Below are 19,121 nucleotides of genomic sequence, written 5' to 3'. Positions count from 1 at the left end.
GCATCTCCTGCATTAAATTAGTTAATTACAGTGTAAAGTTGACTGGTTTCAAGTCTTGCATGTCTTTTACTATTGAAATATTTCTTTCAGGATTAATCTTGTTTTTCTTTTGCTCAGTTATTTTGCTACTTCAGAATGAGGTGCCAGAAGCGTGGTCTCATTATGTTCCCTTGTAGTCTAATCCAGCAGTACTCGTTTGCAAACAAGCAGAAGGTATTAACCACATGTCTAGGGCTCAGTTTCTAAATCCTGTTTTTATGCTCTAATTTTATGTCCTTGTATCGCACGACTGCATTCCAAGCTATAGATTGCACTGAGTAAAGAGAGAAAGCCAAGGTGTGAATTCTCTTTTGTACTTTCCAGCTTTAACTGATTAATGCTCCTCTGCTATTTAAGCTTTCAGCACACAGATACTATTTGAATGACGACTGAGCTTCCTTTAAATGATTCTTGCATGTTGTCAAAGCATGTTGATATAGGGCTCAGCCCCAAGAAGAAGCCTTTTCTTTGGACTGTGTCCCTTGCTGCAGTCCAGGATTGGCTCTTAGCGCAACTTCTTTAAGAGTGACCATAAAACTGGGTATTTTCCCCTTCCACACGCTGGAAATCAGCTGCTCTTCCAAGTTGGTTGGACCTTTTAGAGATACCTTCTGTTTCCTCTAGGCTCATCCACTGCTTCTATCTGCCAGCAAGATATATGATATATGTGTCCCTATCCATGAAACATAGAAGCACACTTGTGCATTCAGAATAGGACTTAACATTGTTTGTCCTAGAATAGGCTTCCTTTTATTTTTTTTTATTTTTATTTTTTTTTTAATTTCTGTCTTGGGTAGCTGGACAAAAGTTTCTGCAAATTCATATATAGGTTCATGAGAATGAAATAAAAAATATATTTTGAACTCAGTTTTCCTTCATTTTTCCCTGAAGTAATCATCAAACACCTCAGGATATTAATTTGTTACTGTATGTATCTGCCTTGTAGATGGCAACAACTGGGTCTTAAGTTTATGCAGGAATAACAGCAGTGCAACCAGGAAGCAGTGAAAATGAGAGATGTGTTTTTCTGGCTCTAATAAGAGAAAATTAGGAATTAATACCTCAAAAGAATAAAAACAAGACTCTGTTTCTATATCTGTGAAAAAGGTAAATTATTGAAAATAGAGGTTATATTTTCTATCAGAAAACAGGTGTGTTTGTGTCATAAATCATGGTTATATGTACCAGCTAAACACTTTGTCCGAGCATAAAATTCGCAGTGTCCTCATGTTAACAGCTGGATGTATATATTGTCTGTTGCCTTTTGCCTGTGTCTTGGAGGTTTGTTTGAATTTATTTTTTTTCTGTTATAATTTATTCCAGCCTAAAATTTCCATTTGTTTTGGTAATCCATCATTAATTTATGGTTCTGTTATTGAGCAGTTTTTCCTTATCAAAAAGCATGAGTTTATTACCTCTTCTGCTAGGGGCAGAGAGTCAAAGAGGAGTGTTACTATCCAGAGGTTTGGTGTTCTGATTGTCTTCCCAGCAGTACGAGTGTGTGTAAAAGTTAACTCTTTTACATACTAAGACATAAAAAGTATTTGAAGCCTTTCTCTTCCTGAATTACTTCCTGAAAGCTCAAGTATGCTAATTTCATTACTTTCTCTAAACGACATGACAGGCCGAAGCCTACAGAAACAATCATAAATAGTATCCCGGGAAGGTCTGACATTAGTGACAACAGATGGAGCAAATAATCTCCACGTTTTTATCAGGCAAATCTGTGTTCCAGTGGCATCAGTTAAGAAGTTTATCTTTGCTTCCCTTAATTTCTCATATCCTTCAGGAAGAGCTTTATTTTCTGTAGATAACCAAGGAGCCTTTCCCTGCTGTGTTGCCATCGTAAGCAGATTCCAGGCACGGAAGGTTCAGGATGATCTCAGAAGCTGTGGAAGTTTGGCCCACAGGATTGTGTTGTCTTGATATGCTCGCTGGACTTCTGGGACTCCTGGGTAAAAGCCAACATGCTGCAGCTACGTAGACTTTGACAACATCTGCATGTGTTCGTGATCTCAGCATATGCTGCCAGAAGCCATATTTCACAACGTTCCTTTTAGGTCGGTTTGCATTAGCCTGGTGTCAGCATCGATGAGCTCTGTCTCTGCACTTACTGCACTGGCCTGCTGTTAAATTCGGCAAACTGCCAGAGCTGTGGCTGGGGTGAGGGGAGCTCGGGTGGGCTGTGCTGCCCCGCAGCCCCACTGCTTGCCTGAGGCGTCCTGTGACAGCAGAGCCCAGCAAACCCCTTTGACAGTACGTCTGCCCTGGTCGACAGCTCTGTACCAGCCACAATTAAAACTGGTGGAATGAAAAAGACTTGGAAGAAACCTGGCTTTAACCAGGTTGTTTCCGTGGTCCATCTGATCTCAGTCCCATGAGCAACACTGTCAGCCTGAGGGAGGGCGACTGCTGCCAACAGTTAAGTTAAAATGGTCATGAAGCCTCACCAGAAAAAAATTACAAGTAAATACTATTTTAAAAGGTATTCAGTCGGGAGGTCTCAGGTAGTAATAGTTGGTGTTAATTTCTCTGAAATTTTCATCAAAGGTTCAGGAGAAAGAAAGAGTTCACTTACGATGTTTACAGCGCAGAGTTCACAGCTTTAGTTTTATTCTTCTTTCTTTTTCCCTCTAAATGTAACCTCTTTAGAAATGTCTTTTGCCACCTCGTAAATGGTATTAATGGCAAGTGGTTGGGTTTAGTTTTATTTTTTGAAGAAGTGTAGTCAGTTGAACTCGGTCACTACTTGTAGTGAATCTTTTCCTTATTTTCTGAAGAAAACAAGATAAATGCACGTGGATTACATGAATATAACAGTACAATTCTGATGCAGCTGCCTGTTCTTGGACTGACCCTCTTATACAATCCAGCCGTGAAGAGACTAATTGGCAGAGGAAGCTTTCAAAAATCTCTGCACCCTGGTGACAGGGTCACAGCCGTTCTGCCCAGGATGTTGGCTAGCTAAGTCAGGCTGTTAAGCAGAAGGTAAAGACAGAAAGAGGAGACTACCTCCGAGGTGACTCTTACACTTCAGTTCTTCAGGATGTAGCCCAAACTGTTGGAAAAGGTGGGCTGTATCCCTTTGCTCAGTCTTCTCCGGACCTTTTCCAGGCAATAGAAAGCATCATAACAGCTCATGTAGTCCAAGGAGAAGGATAAACCATAACGAGGCCACCCCTTTGTCCACCCAATCTCTTGATGAGCTACTGGGCAAGATAAGGGCAGCAGATGCATGCAGGTTAATCCTACATTTAGAGCACTGATTTTGGGTCTATTTTGTTATGTTGTAAGGCTTTAATATAGAAGGAAGAGCTTTTGCAGGTTTCAGTTGGACTTGAAACTGCTTTTCTGCCGTGCTCTCCTATTTTCAGCCTTAGCTGGCAGTTCAGATTGCCACTCCAAACCACTTCACTAAGTTAGCATAGAAAATTACTTCTATAAATCTTCTACTGGCTCTTGCATCAGCATTTTGCATCTGTAGGTGTCAATTTTCTCAACTATTTTTAGTAATTATCTAAGCAACTGCGATGTTTCTTTATCTGTGATAATTCTGGCTATGTTAGTTTATTAAATTGCCTGCAAACATCTGTCTGAACTTTCATTCATCTTGCCTAGGGGATGTCTTCTGTCTGACGGTAGCTGTTGCACAGACATCTCTTTGCCAGCCTGTATTGCTCATGCTATCTGCTTTTCTCAGGAAAGGATTTGAAATCTGAAATGTTAAAAGAGATATTTTCGAAATATGAACTTGTCTTCCCAGGATGGAGATTTTCAAGAGACTGTGTACGTGAGGTTTAGAGTATAGTCTAAGTTCTTTATCAGGTGAGATGGGATGTGTTTGAGGAGGCAGGAACACGCATTAGAGGAATTTGGTGAAGACAACTGCTGGACTTATAAGAATTGATAGCAATGTCTGTTCTGAACACCTAGAATCAGTTTGTTTGTTTGTTTTGTTTGGTTTTGGTATGCTGTTAAACAACACAAAGCTCTGCTAAGTAAAGGCTAGAGTTGCTGTCCTAGAGTATAGGATTGTAAAAATAGGCTCCTTTTTCAAGACTGAATTTAAAAAATACTGCCTCAATCTAAGGAAAAAAAAATCCTTACCTTGGTAATTGAAAGGTTTTTTGAAACTGCTTTCCTCATTTCCTGCTTCTGCTGCATTATCAATGAATTCCTTTGCATTATTTTCTCTTGGGGTTCTTGGTGTTTTTGTTTTGTTTTGTTTTTGTTTTTTCTTGTGAAAAATGTATTTCTTTACACGCATTTACATGTATTCCTGTATTCCCATCTGTCAGTTTGTGAAGATCAAGAAGTATACCATTAAAAAAAAAAAAAAAAAAAAAAAAAAGGCAAGAATTTTTAAAAACAGTAATTTCTGGGACCTAAAGCTTTCAGGGCAGAGAGGTCCAGTGTACCATATGTAACTGCTTTAATGTGCACTACAATTTGAGCATGAGTTCCATGAGGAGTCATACCTTCAGAAAAATTCAGAGCCCGATGGGGAGTAAAAGTCCTCATGTATAGTGCATCTTGATTTATCTTGATTTGTGCTTCTGCAATGTTGTCTAGAGCTCTGCAGCAGTGTAACAGATTAAAGCTCACTTTTAGTCTGATTTCTTTGGCTGTTGAAGTTTCCTTCTGGCTAGCTGTTGGTACAGGTAACAGTCCAGGTATTGCAATTATCACCCCAACCATTTCTATCAAAAGAGATCTGCATTGATCACTAAAGGTATACAGTGGTGCTAGGGTTTTATCTTTCTTTTTACAGTGAAAGATTACAGCAAAGTAGCATGGTTTGTACAATAGAAGTGTGTTCACATATATCTGACTTAAGTACTTATGTATTTTAAGACATCCTTGCTTGCACACAGAAACTGTATGCTTAAATAATTTGACCATTTCCGGAGGTACTTCGTAGTAATTAAATTTAAATTGAATTAAATGAATGTGTGATCAGTGTAAATGAATTTTTAACACATGAAAATAGTTTAGGAAATTAAGTGTGTCTTAAGAAAAGGAGTTCAAAGCTTTTTTCTTCAAAAGTTATTCAGATTTTATTAAAGATAGCATCACATACTGCATGTTAATATTTTTATTTCTGATTTTTCTCGTAGCTGCAAGAGAATCCATCTGGTTAGAAAGAGAAGAGAGAGCTCGGCAACATTATGAAAAACACCTAGAGGAGCGCAAAAAGAAGCTAGAAGAGCAGAGATTAAAGGAAGAGAGAAGGCGAGCTGCCGTAGAAGAAAAGCGAAGACAGAGATTAGAAGAAGATAAGGTAAAAAGGAACATCATGAGAACACTTTTCAACTTGCTTTCATTGTAAGATATGGTACCATCAAAATTTTTCTTTTAAACTTAACAGCAAGAATGTAATGTAAGCCGTGGTCAGTATGAGAGAGAACTCAGAAGAGGATTTTATTAAGCCTTACAGGCACAGATACTGCTTTTTCAAGTGCCCTTTGTGAATCTGTTGCAGCGAAGTTGAGCGTATCTGGGTTGTAGCGTGTGGCACTACTCAAAACTTTCACAGAAAAATACAAATTATGTGGTACCTGTATGGTTGTGGGCTAGTTTGTAGCCATTTGGTATACGGGTACTTATGTCTTAGTGACCTTCTAACAGATCCTTCAAGACAGTGAGTGTGTGTATAAAATAGACGATTGGCTGATTTGTTCCAATTAAGCAGGGAACTGCTTGCGGTGTGATCTTAGGTAAGTCAGCTCATCCTTGCATTTTTTGTTCCTTCTCTCTCACTGTGCTAGTAGTTGGTGAGAGATTCAAGGTGGGAAGTAACCCTGCTGTGTGTTTGTGCAGCAGTTGCCATAATAGGGCCACTGTTTTTTCTCTGCAATTCTACTTAAGTTGGCAACACACCTTACATTTTCAAAATTACAGTTAATAGTTCAATTTATTTATGGCTTAATTACTGCTTAATCCTGTTCTAGAATTAGGTTGGTTCATCTGAGTGTGTGTCTTACCAGACAGCGCATGAGCTTGAGCACAACTCCAAGATGCCTGCTAAGTTTAGTCCGTGGGGAGGGTAGCAGCGTTTGAGAGGATGAATTTTAAAACCCAGTGGTATCCAAATGTATTATCCTGTTGTACTCAAGGAACGACATGAAGCTGTTGTACGTCGCACAATTGAAAGAAGCCAGAAGCCAAAACAAAAGCAAAACAGGTGGTCCTGGGGAGGAGCGCTACATAGCCGCATTAATAACACAGGTAAAGAGGGAGGCCTGGTTTGTTAGCCAGTTTCCCTGCCCTGCCAGTTGAAAGGAATTTACTTTGCTTCTTTTAAAAAGACGGATGATTCAGTGTATGCTAGTTTTAATTCTCCACTCTTGATTTTATTATCGCTAGCAATGGCATGTTTCTGAGATTCTTGTGTAGTAAAAACATAACAAGGAGAAATCTGAACATAACTTAAAAGTTTGTTTCAGGGTTTGACTAATTCCATAATTCTACTTTGCTACAGCTTCTCGCTTCTGCTGCTTTGCTGTTGTTTGTGTGTATCTGTGTTGGTGTGCTTGTGCTGTGTCAGTTTTGTGATATGAGCTACTGTGTGCCAATGTTAAATATCATGGCTCAAAAAATAGTTCTGCTGGAAATGACCAAATAGTGATATTAATACAAGCCAAGGAAGAAAATTTATTCTTTGTGATAAGCTATCTGTGCCTTGTACAGATATTCGAGGAGACTGGAAAAGGCCCCCTGTTCCCTAGAAAAGCTTAGATGGGCAAATTAAGTGAATTTTTGCTGTATGCTTCATTCCTCAATTATCTTCTGTAACTGAATCTGCCAGTCATTAATTTATATATGCCCTATTAAGTAAGACTAGCCCAAAAGTGAGAACATCCTATATTTCTTTCACCAGAAAGGAATACTTAAAAAGAAAAAAGAACTCTTCTCTTCCTACTCTAACATGTACATTTAAATGCATGCAGCCTTTCATTAAGGAGGGGGAAAATGCTGAGAAAAGAATAGTCTGAAATCTAATTTGTCATATATAAGCTCAATAAACAGTTGTTTTCATAAAAAGTATTTTTTTTTTTTTTTTGCTTAACTCTGTATAACTTGATTTTTATTTTCTTTACTTGGAAAATCATTGTCTTGCATTCTGTCCCTAGGTTATTTTTTTGAATCATCATTCACCTTTCTCGATTTAGCAGGCCTGGAGCACCACTTCAGATCTCTGGGTGGTGCTAGAAAACCTGGTACATAATCACTGTGGTTTGTTGATTCCTTTACCCATAGCTAGTTCTCAGGAAACGAGATCATCAGTAACTAAACCACCCTCATGTAGTTGCGATGCATGCTTAACATCATGTCGATAGACTAGAACTGTTGTTAGTCCCAGATTTTGTTGTTGTTACTATTCATTTTTAATATGGAGAGTTATTAATGGCAGACTCTAAAGATCTGGCACAATTCACCAACATGATATGTAATATTCTGTCTACTGCAATTCAAGGAGATCCAACTTAAATCTTTTGTGTTTTTTTTTTTTTTTCCTCTAAAATGTTTTTGGCATACTACACGTCATGCTTACTCTGCACGTGAAGACATAAAACCAGCTGCTTTGATGCATACGTTGCTCAGTTTTTTAATAACAAGAAACCAGCAGTCTTCTAGGCAATAGACTGCATTTGGCCTGTTCTACATTCCTAGGTGTCCTGTTGCCAACAAGTACACGCAAATCCTCGTGCTGAATTTCGTTCACTTGAACAGTGCTCATAATCCAAGAGAAATGTTGGCATGCCAAATGCAAGTGTTGATTTTCACACAGTCATTTGTCAGCTTCTGAAAGTTGTTTTATGCAGTATATCCTCTAAGCCAAATGTAGAAAATTTTTTCTCCTGTAGTGATCTACTCTATATCCTCTCGGATATAGATTAGGTATCAGAGATCAAAATATAAATCCCATTTCTCACAAATACAGTTCTGACCAAGTTCTGTGACATGTGAGGCCCGTGTATCCTGTCTCCAGTACTGAACAACACACAACACTCATAGATCAATGCAAAATAAACTTGCCAGCCTACAGAGGTCTTGTTTATATCCATAATAATTATGTTTTTCCTTTTAAAACCCATTTCTGAATTTTCATCCCCCCTTCTGTTACCTACTTTGCTAGTTCTGAACACTCACTGAGTCATCCTAACATTAGATAAAGTGAGTAAATGATCACATGGGATAGGGGAGAATCGTTCTTTCTTTCCCCCAGCCAGTTACAGTGAGTCCTATGTAGTTCATAGACCTGGGGAGAGTAAAGGCAGTTTTCATGCACTGTATTTCTATGCATTTTTCTCTACCTACAGTGAATACACTTTAATCCACTAGATCAAACAGATAAATAAAATATCGATGTACTTGTCATAAACTATTGCAGATAATCCTTCAGCGTCCTCCTCCTTAATGTTATCGGTGCCTCGCTTTTGTGTCTGCTTCCAAAAGAGTATGTGGATGTATCTGTGGACACGCAGAATATGAATCAGCGGAGCATTTAGGCACGTGCTCAAGCCTCACTGGATTTCAGCGTGGTTAAATGCTTTGTTGAGTACCACTGAGGCTCAGTACATGCAAAAATGTAAGCAAAAGGAGAATGAGCTCTCCTGGCATCTTCCAGTTGCCGTATTTCTGAATAGACATTTGCAGTAGAAGATATTTAGTTTGTGCAATTAGCTCTTTTTTGAGGGAGAAGAAAAAGCATGTAGCTGGACTGTTCAGCTCCTTCTTCCTCTTTGGCCCTTTCTGACAACTTTCCATGGCACATACACACATGCACAAAGCACGTATGATCTGCATTCTTGAAGGAGCCACCATCCTCCCAACAGGGTGCAGATGCTGACTCTGCAGCAATTGCACAGGCAAATGCTGTAATGCTGCTCTAAAATGCAGAGAGACTAAAAGCAAAATAACCCCCTTTAGTATTATATACCAAGTATGCATCACAAGAAGTCTGTAGCCTTCTACAGAGATTCATTTTCTTTATCTGTGTGTAGTTCGTCAATCCAAAACTGCAACTTCACAGCAGGTAGAAAATGACTCTAGTGGGAAACTCACCACTTTCACAGAACTATGGGAGTGATGTCTTTTGAATTCCTTTTGTACTTACCATTGCCTCCCATGTGGACTAGCCTTCCCATAATCTTTCAGTATGATTTTATTGCAATGCTGGCCATCTGCCTAATAACGCTGCCTTGCCCAATGTCACCCTTTTGATTCAAGGGTTTTATCTGAACAACCTCATGTTTCCAAGTTCTTTCCCTGAAGCTCTCTATTTTGAGTCATGAGCGAGGGGTTTCTGACAATGTTGAAAGGAACATGGAAATACCATCTTGGCTACTGGTATCTACTTCAGCTCTTCCATTAAGGTCCTTGGATTGCAACCTGACTGACAGTCAGTGAACAGAATATTTCAAACATTTTACATTTAAATTGGACGGTTTTGTGCCCAGTCTTTGAGTCACCTGTACAACGTCTGCTGAGAAGCCCTTTCTATTTTGAAAGTTCTTGTGGTAGAGCAGGAATGACCTAGTCATGTTTTCCTCCTCCCACTAGTGAGCTAGGAACTGGCATTACTGCATGTGGGCTGTCAATTAGCATTATCTCCATTTGTTTTAGATCCAGACAGGCGGTCTGTTTCAACAATGAACCTTTCGAAACATGTTGATCCAGTCATTAACAAGCGGCTCTCCTCCTCATCTGCAACATTACTAAATTCTTCAGACAGAGGTACAGTTTCAAAGAGGAAAAAAAAAAAAAAAAAAGCGAGAAATAAAATGTTCTATACTGATGTATGGCTTTGCACGTAAAACAAGTTTCTGAAGTCATTTTCTGTACTTTATCTAAACGGAGTGAAAAGACTCCAAATGTGAAAAGTAAATGGTTGAACATCTCTTTTCCTGTGAGAAGAAAAATGTGTTTCTCATTTTTAAAACCAAGAGAATTTACCTACACAATCTTCCTTCAGCAAATGATAAAAGCGGTGCTTCTGTCAGGTTTTTAGTAAATGAGGTACAGCAACTGAAAGAACGCATCTCTCCATACCGCATGCAATCATTTACGACCTTTTATTTACATTAGGCCATTTTGTCATTATTTTGCTTTTCTTTTACTTTGGTAGTTGTTCTTGAATATCTTAGAACATGTTGCATGAAGCTTTAAAGCAGTTATTTTATTACTACTTCTGATTTTTTCTTTTAATGCAGGGATATGGGGATTTTTCATACGGTGTCTGTTTATTGACTTTGTCTTTTCAAAGATTGCTTTACTTTGGTGTATGTTTTTGATGTTTACAACTGCACAACTGATAAACAATCAGGCTTTTATAAGTTAAGGTAGCTGAATTGCTGCCTCTGTTCTGGGGATTTATGGGGTTTTGAAGCACTGAGCCAAAAGGAGTTTAATAAAAGAATGTCTCTTGTATAACTTGTGCAAACGGCTTTGTAGTAAAGTACTCGGCAGGGATTTTTTGTCCTCTACCGAGAATGAGAAGTTCTGTCCCATTTCAATCCAGATAAGTGCATATTTTCAAAAACAGTTTTTAGAATGGAGCTTCAGTTGTATTGCAAAACCGATTGGTAGGCATCATGATTTGTATGTTTTAGGTGCCACGTTTTACGTGCATGCTCGTATGTTTGTTTCAGATTGATTTAACCATGTTAATCCTTGTGGGTTAACACAGTTGTAGAGTCTGGTAACCTGTGGAAAATAAGTTTTTTCAGGAAATAATTTATTCCAAAGCTCCAATGCTTTTTCACTCTAAATGTGGAAACCCAATATATATATATTGTTTCCAGGTGGTCCTTTGCCAGGGTCGATTCTTTGAGGAAGGATCTCAGGAGGAAGAGGGAACAGCAGCAGGCATTAAATATGAAGGGTAGTCTCGTAGGGGTTGTAGCTTGAGGTGCTGTAGTTTTCACCACCAATTTCAAATTCTGGAGAAGTTAGACAGTACTAGGCAGTCTAATGACGGGGAAAAGGAAGGAATAAAGAAGTGAGGGCCATACATAAAATACTTCAAATGCCAAAGCATTCCTTGCTGGGCATCTCCATTAAAACCAGCACAGGACTCCTCAGAAGTCTCATGTCTTTTGCAGACTACAAGACAGAAAGCAAACCCAAATGCTATAAATGCCCTCTTGCTTGTGCAGTCACATACCCTGGTCTAGCTGAGCACACAGGGTAAGTGCTGCTGGCAGCCCAGGTGGCCTCAGCATCTTAAGACATGTGCTTAAAGGAATGATCTGCCTGTCTGCTCCCCTTTTCACCTTCCAGAGGGCACCCAATCATGTTTTGTCTTGTAACACATACTCCTACCCACAAAAGAGGGAGCTGGAGATGAGGATGATAAGCTTACCCTAAGTGGCTTACAGCTGTCATCAAGAACATGTCTTCTGTTAAGCAGTAGTTTATTGTTTTTATTTATTTATTTATTATTGTTTGAAGGACGGGATTTATTATGGCCCAGCCGAAGACAACAGTTTTCATTAGTGAATTGCCTGGTTAATTTCTATTAAATACAGTACTGCTACATAGCTCTTTATGAGAATTTTATGATCAGCAGCTCAAACAGGCTTTTATGTGAGTGATACAGGTCTGAATAGTTCAAACTTTATAATAAAATAAGAAGAAACACATTCAGTTGGAGAAAGCTGCAGTCAACCAATGAATTTTGGTAATGGTGCTTTGTAAGGAAAACTTAGCAAGTGGATACTGTTGCAGATAAAGTATGACTTTCTTAGTTTTGAAAAGCAAAACCTGCACTGTAGTTATGTTCTTCTTCCTCTGCAGTGAGAGAGTTTCAAAACATGTGGTGGTCTTGATCACTGCATCACCTTTGTCTGCCACGTGTACAGAAGAAGTTCAAGGGCTCCAGGGTTGTTACCTGCTGAAGGAGAACCTAAGGACAGAATAGTCTTTCCCATCTGCTCCTCAGCACTTTTGCGTCTCTCTGTGAGCAACCACCACGTATCAGCGAGAGTCTTTCTTTTGTGGTGCTCATCAGGAGACCTGTTAAATCCATGCCTCCCATCTGTTGCTAGAAATAATCAGATGCTGTTGTTTGCGTACTTAGAACGTATTCTGCTGCTGCTAAGACAACTTTCCAGTGTTCAGGTGGTACATATTGAAGATAAATACAAATGACTGTAATCTAGTCACTGTTGCCAGCTCCCTGACACTTCGTGGGATGTTGTTGTTAGTTGTTTTGTTTTGTTTTGGTGGTGATGGACTTTTCTTTTTTCTTTTTTTTTTTTCCTAGTCACAAGTTAGGCAACAAGGACCTTCATTAATATGTTTAAACTAGCCTGTTAGTAGCTGGAGGTAGGGGAACTTCCACCAGCAGCTCTGCCAGGAATGTGTTTCCAACGTAGGACCAAGAAGCAAATAGCCCTGAGAGTAGTAGCCTAGCATACCACGAGAGGAAAAAACAAAACCAAAAACAAACAAAACAAGCAATAAAAAAACCTTTTCCCCTTCTCTGTCAGGTGTTTTGAAGTATTAAAGCTTGAAAACATCACCCCAAGGCTTTAAAAACAAGAGCAGCAAGGAAAAAAACAAAAACAAAATGACTTCAATATTTTAAAGCTGTTATTATTTTCTTAGTATTTTGGGACACTCTTTTTTTTGCATTCAGCTTGCTTCAGTGTGAACTTACACCAAAGCCCAGTTGTTCAAAGAATTTAGTTATTAATGCTCTTGTACTTGGAACTCGCTGAGCCCAAGTTTCTCTGGCTGTTCTGGGTTGATGGTAATGCTAAGGACTGGCAGAGTACGTATTTTAAGTGTCAAGAGTGGTGTTTTCAGGGAGCTGTGCATTGGGAAAATTCCCTAAGCGATGATGGCGATCTACAAAACCTACATGTGTTTAACTGAACTCTGACCTAAACCCACTTTAGAGATTTAGGGAGATTCACCTCCAAGCTCCTGGCTGAAACTATTTTGACACCTTCAGACCACTGCTTGAAATAGGCCAACAAAACCCTGCGCCTGTCTCTTAGCTCCCTGTTGGAGCAGGGAGTGTGAGTAAGGTACGGCCTCTTCACAGCACTTGTGCTGTGGGGCCTCACATGTAAGATCTGCAGCTGGCCCCCAGGACCAGATTGCATCGTGGCATTTACTTATCAGCTTTTTGCAGCTATACAAACAAACTCCAATAAGTTCTCGGTATGTACAGTGATGACTTATTGGCCTAAAATTTCAGGGATCACTTTCTAAGGTGTGGAGCCAATTTCTGTGTAGCATTCTTACTCTTCTGATGAGTTGTATGGTCTTTGTTAACGATGGTGGAAGAATTTCTCCAGACTCAGCACCCAGTAAAGCCTGAGATGACAAAAAAGAAGGTGCTGTCCTGCAACAGTAGGCTTAAAAATGATCATACTAAGCACAGTGCACAGTGAAGAAAGGAAGCAAAGATATTGCCACTGTTGTATACAGTTTAATGGAAGTCCTTTGATTTTTTTTCTTCGTTGTTAAATAGCAAGTTTAATGATGATGTGTGTGCTGTAATGGAGGTCTCTTTGGTGTATTTTGTGTCTCTGTATAATCTGTACCAACACACAAAGGAGCTATTAATCCCAGAGAGCACTGGCAGTAGTACGTTATGTAAGGACACTTATCCAGAGTGCCTGCTGTGTCGGAGAGTGCTATATTTCTCTATTAATGACACTTACTGAGTTAGGAGTATTTAGGGGAGCATCTGAGAGATGAAAAAACAGCACCGAGGGCAGATTAGGCCATTGTGTTCTCATAGGACGAGATTATCGAGATCAGCCCCTCTTTTCATGGGGCTCTCTGTGGAGTGAAGACAGATTCCAAGTTTACAGCTATTAGAAGTGATGAATCTCCCGTGTTAAAAATGCAATTTAGTCTCAGCTTTGTTACAGCCAGTCATGTCAATGAATGTTTTAGAGACTACACCTCCTAAATTCAAGTGGCAGGTTTCTTGCCATAGACACCAAACTTAGGGCAAGGAATGCTGAGGTGTAAGAATACATGATTTCACCCCCAACACTGAGATTATTGCTATGGCCTAAGCTTACTACAGTGAACTCTGGGAACTAGTTGAATGTTTTGTTCTGTTATGCTCCTAATAACACCCTTTATTTATTGCGTCAGAATATCCAAGAACCATCCAGTTATATTGAACAATCATTTATAGGATTCTTTTGGATACTCCTTTGCTGTAATTAATGTTTAAGTAGTATTAAAAAGAAAAAGAAAAAAAAGGAAAAAAAAAAAGAATTTTTACAAGGCAAAGGGAAAATACTGGTAAGCTAAATTTGTATTATGCAGTGTCGGGAAAAGCAAGATGAGGGAGTGTTTGCAGCTAGATCAGCATGCCTAAAGTGTTTTCAAAACAGACTAACAATGCAAAAAGTTGGGTCTTGTTACTGTTGTAAATCAAAAAATTGTCATTAGGGGGATTTCTCACAGAATTTGTGATCAAATGCACACCATGTATAACTGAGATGACTGTAGCTGCTGAGCCTGGTATCTTCAGCTCAGGCACACTGTATCCTTTTGTGATGCTTTGACAAAGCCTCTTTCAATGGCACAAATCTGTATATTAATAAAAAACACTCTTTGTTTTTTCTAGGCTGGAAGACTGCAGAAGTTGTTTTAGAAATTGATCTTATTTATTTGTATGTAGTACGTAGAAAGAGTTTGGGACACAAACTTTTTCAGAGTCTATATTTCGGAATGACAATAGCTCTCCTAATACAGAAGTTATCATCCCATTCTTGATAGTAGAGAATGTGGGATAGGTGAAAAATAGTAGTATTAACCTGAACAATTTAGCCTAATGTTACAGGCAGTAGCACAAAATAAACATTCAGCACTGTGTTCCATAGGAATTCCTCTACTAAAATTGAATAAGAATAAAATGCAAAACAGAGTGATTGTATGGTTTGGGTCTCTAAAGCACGGTTTAAAAATTTCCATGGGTACGTAGCAGTGAAGTTGCAATACTAATACTTCTGCAACGCGAAGTCCTTTGCAGTGTCTGATCTAACATCTTGCTTGTATGATGCACGTTCAGCTCGCCGTCTACAGCTCAGTCCATGGGAGAGCAGCATCGTTAGCAGGCTCCTGACGCCCACTCACTCATTCCTGGCACGAAGTAAAAGCACAGCTGCATTGTCTGGAGATGCAGGTAAACTTCCAAGAGCAGAGACTTCATGTCTCAGCCACTTACTTTTCCAGGTTCCCTGTGGGATGCTGTAAAGTTACCTATCTAATCAAGCGTGTATGGTAGCATCCCAGAATGAGCTTGAAAAACCTGGACTAGATGGCGTGACAGCATGAAAACTTCTGCTACACTTTCTTGTTTGCTATGCCTCTTTCTCTTTCTCCCCCCAGCTCTCTCTTAATTTATCTTTTACTTCTTCATCAGTGTAACAGAATAATATAACACACACAGGGCAACAGTGTCATGCTGTCAGTGGCTGTTTAAGCATGCTTGCAGTGCTGTAAGGAGCGGTTTCAGCACACCCACTGCCAATGCTGTGAGCTGCTTTCTGCAAAGAAGTTGCCTTCTGCAGCGGGGCACTTCCCACAAGGAACATGTTGGACTTGTAGAGTGGTAGGCCCTGGTTGCAGTGGATTTAATAGCATGTAAAGTTAAATGTGCAGGTTTAGTGAGGTTTCAGTAATTGTAAAGTTCTGTGCCAACCCCAGAACAGCTCTTTGATATGCCACCGAGAGGAAAATTAGCACACAAAAATATGTAAATACTGCAAGGTGATAACTTAGGGCCCAGGCAAAACTGTATTTCAAAGACAACCAGGACATACTGGTTTATTATGTATTTTAGGCACATGACAACTGCCTTTTTTATTATCACAGGTTGTTTTATGATCATGCACTAGGGATTTTACCATAGCAGGAGTATGCTACTGCACATGCCGAATGTTTAAGTCTAGGCAAGTCTTTCCTGTTTAATATGGGTAGATCTTTATTTTAATTAAAGGGCATAGAAGGTAAGAGGGAATAGAGATCTGCTAAGATTACTTTTAAAGAAGCTTTCACTTAAGAACTCTTATCACTAATTAGGCTGCAGTACGTTTCCACTGGGGGTAGCGCTGGAGGAGTAAAAATGTGGATGATATTCTTCAAACAGTGGAATTAACAAGTAGAAATTTCTTTTAGAGCTTCATGTCTTTTAAAGCAACAGCTTCTAAAATGAAAATTTAACGTCATCTACCAAGCAGGATATTGGAAATTCATCTCTTCACTAGGGAATAGCTGAGGAAAGTGTCTTGATTTTGTTAGTGGTTACTTAACTGAAGCAAGTGTGAAGACTTTTCTGTGACTGCTATTGTTTTATACTGAACAATAAGCTCTAAACTGAAGAGAATATTGAGAAAGATTGCAAATAGCACAGTCATCACTTTGAGGTAACTCCCCAGAAATGCCTTGTCTACACTAACTGGAACTGTACCACCCGGAAAAATAATCCATCTTTTCATTGTTTTCCAGGTATTATTCTCTAGGAGCAATAATTGCAGTTCCTTCATGCAGGACACTTCCTGGAGATTAATGATCAGGTGGTGGTAATGGCTCACAGCTGTGCTCTGAGCACTCCACTCGTCCCAGCCTATCATTATGCCCTAGAAAATTACCCTGCCCTTTGGCTGTAAAGATGAATTACAGTGAAAAAAAAAAAATCAAAATCAAATTAAATGTGGATTCATAGCCTTAAAAATGAAGTTAAGTGAACTATTAGGGACATCCAGCATAAGAGTACATCTGGATCTTTTTTTAAACAAAGCTCCAAAACCAAAATGTTTTTTTAAATAACTCTCCAAAAGCTCCTCTCTGTATGTAATCCTGTTGGTATATCCTGATTCACTGGGAGTGTCTCATATAGCATTGTTTGGCAACCTTGCAAATGAAAATGAACTGCTTGTCTTTCAGCATTTATGATGTCATCCTCTGTGGTAACTTCAGATAATCAGCGTGCAGCAACAGAATTGATTCACAGAGGGTGAAAAATGCATAAATTATAAGCTGTTTAAGTATATGTTTTGCCACTGCCTCCTGTCTGGTTAGATATGCTCAATTGAAAAAAAAAAAAAAAAAAGATGCTTTCTTGTTTTTCAATTTTTACAAGTCAGTCACCTTTTAATACCTCATTAAACGTAAATCCCTATAAATAAGGCAAGCATGAGTGCCCTTGCTGTAACATTTACATGAGACTTCCTTTATTCATAACATTAATCTCTCAATGTGGGAGAATTTGCAGAGTTAGGACTGTTAAGTCCATGAAGTACTGTTAAGTCCATGAGCTGTAACAGCAGCTGTACTGCAGTAAGACTGGAAGAAATAACTGTGTAGAACTGTGTGTTCTTTCAAGTGTGCTCAGAGGGATCTAAAGGCAAGAAATGTTTTCTATTTAGGAAAATGAGGATGTCATTTTTTAATTATTTCTTTTTAAGGGGTGGTGGGTAGAGAACCTATCCTATAGAAGCTCTACTCTTTTCCTTCAAGTAATGTCCCGAATAATAATTATGCGAAGACTATACTAAATGACCAGGAGAGAGACAATCAGAAACAGACAAATAAAACTTTGCAGTGGTAATATAATTTTCAGGGAAATCAAGAGAAAGTCTGAGAATACCTCACTGCAAGTTTCCAATGATGCATCTTGCAGTGTCACATTTCTCTTTGAGACTGCCATCAGAACACCATAAACCTAATAATTTGCCATTGGCAAGAGATCTGTTGGTAATAGTCTTTGTCCTTGTGCAAACCAAAGAAAACTGCCTTCCTGGTTATTCTTTCAGGTATTTATTTCCAGGCTGATTTATTGTCTTCGTTCTGCTTTTTGTAACATGTAAAATACTTTGCTGTCAAGAATGTGTTCAAGATGGCTGTTATTGTACCATTATCAAGAAATATTAAAAGTTCTTTTCTAGGCTTCAGATATTCTTTAAAAGGGATTTTTTTAAAAAACACATCACTTGTTAAAACTTATAGAAAACAATCAATATCACTGATTTCCCAGATGAAACTGTTTTCTCTTAGTGTGTTTTGATCTTTGTGTGTCTCCTTTTATTTTCCTCTACTTCCAAGGCCAATTAATAGGAATTCAATTTTAGTTTGATTGTTTTCTATTCCCAATGTAGTTGAAATTCATGTCAATGCATATACTAAGCTAATCAATTTCAGACAGGCTGTTTTGTCGAGTGCTTTTTCAGAACAACCAGCTGTGTAAAAGCTTAACAGAAAAATATTTTCCACTACCCAGTTATGTGACATACATCTTAATTTATTTAAAAGAAATTTTTGGTTTACAAATGGAAAAGTCATTACTATACACATGGCTAAGCTAAGGTACCAAGTTATGGTTCTGATTTGAGAATTAGTCATTCCTCTATTTATTAATACCTTCTTTCTTTTCTCTTTCTCTATTGTTTCTTTTCCTGCTGGCTTTCCTCTGTCAATTCTCCACTGCTGCTCTCTAATTAAAATTAACAATTAACAAAAACAACCAACACCGTAGTTATCCCCATTTGTCCCCGTTCAGCATCTTGCAGCCCCATCAGCCCTCTGTCCTACAAGAGCATGAGCTGTAGGAATACAGCAGAACGAGCAAAACTTTTTGCCTCTACTGATGCTATTGGACGCAGGAGAACACCACACCTTGCAGGGGTAAGCATGCCGGTTGTATGTAAGTTGGTGTCTCAAGCCATAACCACCTGATTGAATTGCTTGCTGGAATAGGAATAGTTATGAATCTGATACTCCACTCTGCAGGTCCCCACAGCCCCCAGTTTGTTCCATTGTTGGTTGGATTTGAACTGTGTTTATTACATTATCTGGTGACATAGTCTGATAACACACTAAAGAATCTGCTTGGAAAAAACACCCATGTTTGTAGAGCAGGTACCTCAGCTTCTGATGAGGCACAGAGGCTGCCACACAGTGTTGTCCTTTTCACTCGTGGATTCTCTGATTTTAAGACCCAAGGTGGCATTGCAACTTTCCCCCAACAGGAATCTTTTTCCCAGCCACCTGTTTTCACCTGTTATACAGGCAGACCAAATTCATATTGACTGCACTCCAAG

At 38.9% G+C, this 19,121-nt stretch overlaps 1 protein-coding gene across 1 annotated transcript in view; it reads left to right on the top strand.

Moving 5' to 3' along the window:
- MAP7 (microtubule associated protein 7) overlaps positions 1 to 19,121 on the top strand; it is a gene marked incomplete at both ends in the record, with an annotated part of 108,374 nt that overhangs the window by 68,626 nt on the left and 20,627 nt on the right. Inside the window, 5 exons of the mRNA XM_084284717.1 lie at positions 5,157 to 5,320; positions 6,156 to 6,267; positions 9,670 to 9,780; positions 15,092 to 15,205; positions 18,557 to 18,705. Coding sequence (XP_084140843.1) covers positions 5,157 to 5,320; positions 6,156 to 6,267; positions 9,670 to 9,780; positions 15,092 to 15,205; positions 18,557 to 18,705 — 650 coding nt within the window. The remainder of the gene's footprint in view (positions 1 to 5,156; positions 5,321 to 6,155; positions 6,268 to 9,669; positions 9,781 to 15,091; positions 15,206 to 18,556; positions 18,706 to 19,121) is intronic.

This window comes from Netta rufina, assembly GCF_964035555.1.
Source record: "Netta rufina genome assembly, chromosome: 3".
NCBI classification, from domain to species: Eukaryota; Metazoa; Chordata; class Aves; order Anseriformes; family Anatidae; genus Netta; species Netta rufina.
Note: the sequence above shows the minus strand (reverse complement) of the source record. Positions and strands in the feature narration are given on the sequence as shown.